The sequence below is a fragment of the Stegastes partitus genome, unplaced genomic scaffold (genome assembly GCF_000690725.1).
Source record: "Stegastes partitus isolate 25-593 unplaced genomic scaffold, Stegastes_partitus-1.0.2 Scaffold199, whole genome shotgun sequence".
NCBI classification, from domain to species: Eukaryota; Metazoa; Chordata; class Actinopteri; family Pomacentridae; genus Stegastes; species Stegastes partitus.
The window spans coordinates 686,989-692,988 of NW_007577930.1; the positions used below are offsets into that span (position 1 = coordinate 686,989).

Genomic DNA, 6,000 nt, shown 5'->3' on the forward strand with positions numbered 1-6,000 from the left:
GATAACTGAGGAAGCAACAGAATTGATTTTTATTTGTAAACTGTCTCCGTCCCCTGTGAGAAGTGCTAGAATTAGCACTATTGGAAATGCTGAGCAAACGTCAGCATGTTTTTTTGTTTTTTTGTCACTGTAGCTTTAAGAATTGAAAAGGTTGCCTTACCAAACAACTGTATTAATATTTCAAAGTCTGCACACAACGTAATTTACAGTATCTGTTGTGACACTTGGCTCCTCAACACAATCTCATGTTTGCATTCGTATCAGGACCCCATGGTACAGAACTGCCTGAATTGTCTTCGGGGAGCGATTTCCAGCCAGCTGGACAACGTGTACACCACCGCCCTGCTGTCCTACACCTTCAGTCTGGCTGGAGACCTGGACATGAAGAGCAAACTCATCAACATTCTGCACCAGAAGTCCAACACAGAGGGTACGACCATGAAACTACCAGAAACACCAGCACCTCTGGTCTTCTGGACTGGGGTGATGTGTCGTCTCCTCTTGGCCTTTGGGAGATCATCCTAAATGAGATGAAGAAAACCCGAGAAAACACAGTCACAGTATTGTAAAGTGCTGGAAATGAGAGCATGGATCAATGACTGAATCTGATGGTGTCCTGCCTGGACATGAATATTCAGGATCTTGCTGGGGTTTTTTTCAAGATCAAAGACTCGGGACTTTGGAACTGATTTGACATGGCTTTTAAATATTAACTACACCAGTAGTTCTGACTTGATTCTTGGTTTTCAGAGACAGAGATGACCACTAGCTCTCAGTCTTCTGTCTTTTTGAGATGCGACACTTATCTGTAGACAGTTCAGGCACATCCAGTCTTTAAATTGTGGAGTTCCTTTGCAGAGGGAGTCTTTGTTCACTTTGTGACAGAGCTCCTGCAGACCAGTGTCATTTGCATAATTATGATAGTTGATGTTATGGCTTTGTATACTGTGGTCCAAAGGGAGCATGTAAACTATAAAAAAGAAGAGGACCCAGGATTGAGCCTTGGGGAACACCACACATCACATGAGTCTGCCTAAACTTCTAATTACTGCCTGAGACAAAATAGCTCCAGTCTTTGTGATATGACTTGAACCGCATTAGCATTGCGCCTGACACAGTGCCCTCCTCTGTCTGGCAGTATTTTATGATCAACACTTGGCTCTAATAAGACTAAAGCTGACATTTTGCCTGAATCACTTTCTAAATGAATATCATCTTAATGAGAGCCATGTCAGTGCTGGGTTTGGGCCAAAATCCAGACTAAAACACTTCAGTAGCTAAAACTTTACACAAATAGGTGATAAATTGGGCCGATAATTTCAGTGCAAATAATAAAAGATTTAAGTTGTAGTGGAAGTCATGAAATGGGATATTGTAAATTGTGAATGAACAATAGAAGCAAAGGATGTTTTTTTTTTTTTTTTTTTTCATTCTTCAAAGATGAAAAGCCTGGATGTCAGTGTTGAAGTGTAAGCATTGAATTTAGTCGAGACGCCAGTTCAAGAGAAATATGAATGCAGCTGAAATGTCATTTGAAGAGCAAATAGTACTTGAAATGTCAGTCGGTAAGCAACCGGTAAAAGCAGTTCAAGTGGATCCCATCTAAAAGTGAAACATTAAAACACCCTGTGGGCTATATTTTCCAGTTTGGATGTGGTGGCTGTGGTCCTGCGTGGGTCCATTAATTTTACTGAAGTGCACAAAGGCTTCTGTGCTGATCTTCTAATGTGTTGCTCTCCTTTCTTGGCTGACAGGAGGCACCCGTCACTGGGAGAGAGCAGAGGCTTCCAAGAAAGTCCTGGACTCTCTGGAGGTGGAGATGACTTCCTACGTGCTGCTGGCTCTGCTCACCGGTCCCGCCATGCCAGACTTCGGTTTGGATTACGCCACTAGTATCGTCCGCTGGCTCACTCAGCAGCAGAACCCGTACGGTGGTTTCGCTTCCACACAGGTAGGACAGAGGACACACACACATCTATTCTTTATGGGAGGAGTTTCACACTGAACCCACACATGTCACCTCTCTGCTCCTCAGGACACCGTGGTGGCCCTCCAGGCGCTGGCCAAGTACGGCGCTGCCACCTACAGTCCGGAGGGCAGCACCACAGTGACGGTGACGTCTCTGGGAGGCCTGAACAAAGAGTTCATAGTGGATCAAAGCAACAGGCTGCTGTATCAGGAGGAGAAGCTGAGCGAGGTGCCCGGAGAGTACACAATCAAAGCCCAGGGACAGAGCTGTGTGCTGGCACAGGTACCTTCCATCTCTGCATGATCCCCAGACATGACCAGTATCTCAACATGTGAATGTGAATATAAAATGAGACAGGAAGTTAGGAGGGGAAACCATAGCATTTAGCAAAATGAGTGGGCAGATGCATTGGGTTTTACTACAGCTGAGCTGATGCAGCAGCAGCCCAGTACTATTGCCAGATGTGGATTAAATTACAGCACAGTAAAGCATAGAAATGTATTTTGTGGCAGCATTTCTGTAAATTAGACTTTAAAAATTCTCCATTTAATTTTTTATAGATTTGTTACATGTGTTTTATTGATGGCTGAACATCTGAATGTCAGTGATAACTTTGTGGTTTCCTCTTAATGCTTCAGTGGTCAACAAACTTGACATTTTAATTATTCAAATGACCAACCAAAACTAAACCTAAATATTATTCTTATTTAGCAATATTGGCCTTAAAGCGATTTACAAATGACATAAAGACAATTTAGAAGATAAATATAACAGGACGTATTGTCAGGGCTTTAGTCAGGTGAGCCTGGTGGCGGACGACCCTGCGCTGGATGATCCAGGCCCTGTCGAGGTTCTGCTGTACGTTCAGCAGAAACACCACAGATGGTTTAAACTCAGTGTACCTGAAACAGCTGCTGTAAGAAACGTGAACAGATGAGTGTCCTGTTTCTGTGCAGATCTCCATGCATTACAACATCCCCCCTCCAGCCGACTTCTCTGCCTTCAACGTCTCCACCAACACCATGGCCAAATGTAACATCAGCAGGCCGCAGCTCATCCTCTTTGTGCACGTCAGGTACTCTGCATCCGTGTTGGATTTGATTTAGTATGTTTGCACTTTCTCTGGGCTTTAGTGGGGACTTTATCTGGTCAAGTTGCTTCAACAAATGGTGCCTTAATACAACACAGAGGAAGAAATACAGTCGTGACTCAATAATCAGACCCTTAACAATCCTAAACTTTGCTATCCGACAGGTTTTTAGGAAAAACGAACTGAACCCATTAAAGTAGCATTAACATACCGACAGCCTTGGATTCTGACTCCGACGTGACATTTTATGTCACAAATCAGGATAATGGCGTATTATCTGACTGAACAATCTGACAGATTGGCTACGTTCAGACTGCAGGACTTAATGCTCAGTTTGGATTTTTTTGTGAAATCAGATTTTTTTTGTGAGTTCCTTCACATTTCCAATTAAATGCGACTTGTATGTGATCTGCTGTGTGAACTTCATACGACCCAAAAGTGTCCCGCATGCGCAGAAGAGGACACGACGACGTCACACGCAGCGAGCGTGCTCAGTGTTTACGGAAGTAAACATGGATAGTGGAAACAGAACTGTGACCACTAACTAAACTGGCATCAGCAGCAAGTTCTGCCTGTGTGTTCCGGCCACTTCCACCCCGTCAGAGCGCTCCCCCGGGGTGGAAGTGTCTCCTGGACCGCACAGAGTATTCTGATATTAATCATTAATTGGGCCTGAATATCCAGAGAGGAGAAAGTGCTATTCAGACCAGCCCTACTAGTTATTATAACAACTATGAACAATAAATATTAATAACAAATGAGCCTTCCAGCATCAAGCCCTCCTTGTATCTCCACCTCCGTCTTGACAATCCGACAGCCTTGCTATCTGACATAAAAGAAGGTTTTACATTTAGTGTCGGATTATCGAGTCACGACTGTAGTTCAGTTTGGATGTAATTTATGGTTCTGAACTTAGCCGCCAGCAGGTTTTCATTAGAGTTGTGGTCGCACCAACTAAACCTCATAAATACAAACATAAACCACATTTGTTTTGATTCTTTTGACTTTTTTTTAAAATAACTTTTCTTAACTGCAAACGTCTAGTGAAATAGTGAAGTTTCAGTGTTCAGCTTTTAGATTCTGACTCCTGAGTCAAATGAAGGTCCACTTTCAGGTTACTATCTCAGACGTTTTTAAAAATCTGTTAGAATTTGTTGTTGGAACATGTTGCGCACACAGCAAGACAGAAATGTTTGAGCGGACTTTGAACGTCTCAGTGTAGCACAGATACAATTGTGAGGACCGCACAGTTCAGGAGTCACATTTAGCAACGTTTTAAGATTGAACATTGACATAACATCTGCAGGACTGTGAAGAAAAAAACATACAGGCGTAAAATACGGGTTTTGGTGAAAAAAAGTCCTGTGTGTGAACATCTGTGTTGTGTCTCGCAGATACCAGGGGAGGAGAGAGGAAACCAACATGGTCATCATCAACATCAAACTGCTGTCTGGATACATTCTGGATAAGAGCTCCCTCGCACTGGTCAGTTCATCAGACCTCCTCACCTAACCCACCACTGTTACGTCCACCTGTTGTGTTCATATGTACTGATGGCAGTGTGTGCTGTGTCCTGTCACAGCTGCAGAGCGACCGCTCCGTGAAGCGCGTGGACATGGACGAAGGATACATCAACATCTACTTAGACGGGGTACGAAACTGTTTGTGTGTGCGTGATGATAGATTTGTAAAATAATGCTCATAACCAGCAGCTGATGTGTTAACAAATGCATTTACACTTCATCATTCTGAGCACACGGCCCTGCTGTACTGTGTGCTTTTAGTTCAGGACCCAGACATTGATATGATCAGTGTGTCAGTCTACAGGTCTGAAACACCTTTGATTTCAGGCTTCTGTAAAACACTTTAAACTCCATGTACAAAGCTTTTTCTAGCCTGTGGTAGGTAGTTTGTATCCTTACAAAAGATTTCTGTATGTGATTTTGCAATTTTTCCGTATCTCTGGCCACTTCATATACAGACCCTCTATTAAAGTTAATTAAATGTTATTTTAATAGCAGTAAATCACAGGTCAAGACGCTTCAAGGTGTAGACCTCACAGCATTACAGAGAGAAACCAGCAAGCCGTTATTAAGCAGCACCCACTGAAAGAGGAGAGGAAAATCACAGCGAATCAGGAAGAAACTGGGATCAGACAGTTTCTGTAAACAAAAAGGCAAATGTAACGGCCATGTTTGTGGCAGCATCAGCTCAGGACAGATGGTCAGTGTGCTTCAGATCAGTGGAGGCTCCGGGTTACTGACCAGAAGGTCAGGTTCAAGCCGCCAAACAGTCACTGCTGGGCCCTTAACCTCATGTGTTCCACTAAATATGTGAAAACAGAATTTTAAATAGCTGTAACATATCTGGAACAAATACAGGCTCATTCTAAAAAAATAAAAAATAAAAATAAAAGAAGAGAAGAGAAACATCTACCTCAACCGTCTGGGGTTCAGGAGAGAGGCACAGCAGGAAAAATCAATACTTTTAATAATATCATAGTCATTATGGCTGCAGCTACTAATTACTTAGATTTCTAATTAGGGTCCGAGCACCCAAAAGGGTGCGAAGACCCTATTGGAACTGCTCGGATTATTATTATTATTATTAGGGTCCGAGCACCCAAAAGGGTGCGAAGACCCTATTGGAACTGCTCGGATTATTATTATTATTCGTGCCAAAGACACACGTTTTTGAGGCCCTAAACATACTCGAAAACTCACCAAAATTGCCATGTACATCAGACCCGTTGAAAAATTTGATAATTTGGAAGAACAATACACACCTCAGTAGAAAAATTGCTCCACAGCGCCACCTTCTAAATTGTCAAAAGCACATTTGGCCTAGAGCTACGCAATTTTGTAGGCATATAGAGCAGGTCAGGATGAATAAAAAAGTCAGGCTGGGCCAAGTTGTAAAATGCAACACGGTATACTTCATC

At 42.9% G+C, this 6,000-nt stretch overlaps 1 protein-coding gene across 2 annotated transcripts in view; it reads left to right on the forward strand.

Annotated features, from left to right (window-relative positions):
• Window positions 1-4,935, forward strand: part of LOC103356435 (alpha-2-macroglobulin-like protein 1) — a 35,303-nt gene extending 30,368 nt beyond the window's left edge. Inside the window, exons 28-33 of one of the 2 annotated variants that reach the window (XM_008280570.1) lie at window positions 265-430; window positions 1,755-1,951; window positions 2,036-2,251; window positions 2,926-3,044; window positions 4,454-4,544; window positions 4,642-4,935. In XM_008280570.1, coding sequence (XP_008278792.1) covers window positions 265-430; window positions 1,755-1,951; window positions 2,036-2,251; window positions 2,926-3,044; window positions 4,454-4,544; window positions 4,642-4,755 — 903 coding nt within the window. In that variant the 3' untranslated portion in view covers window positions 4,756-4,935. The remainder of the gene's footprint in view (window positions 1-264; window positions 431-1,754; window positions 1,952-2,035; window positions 2,252-2,925; window positions 3,045-4,453; window positions 4,545-4,641) is intronic. The other variant, XM_008280569.1, reaches the window with a different exon arrangement.
• Window positions 4,936-6,000: the final 1,065 nt, after the last annotated feature.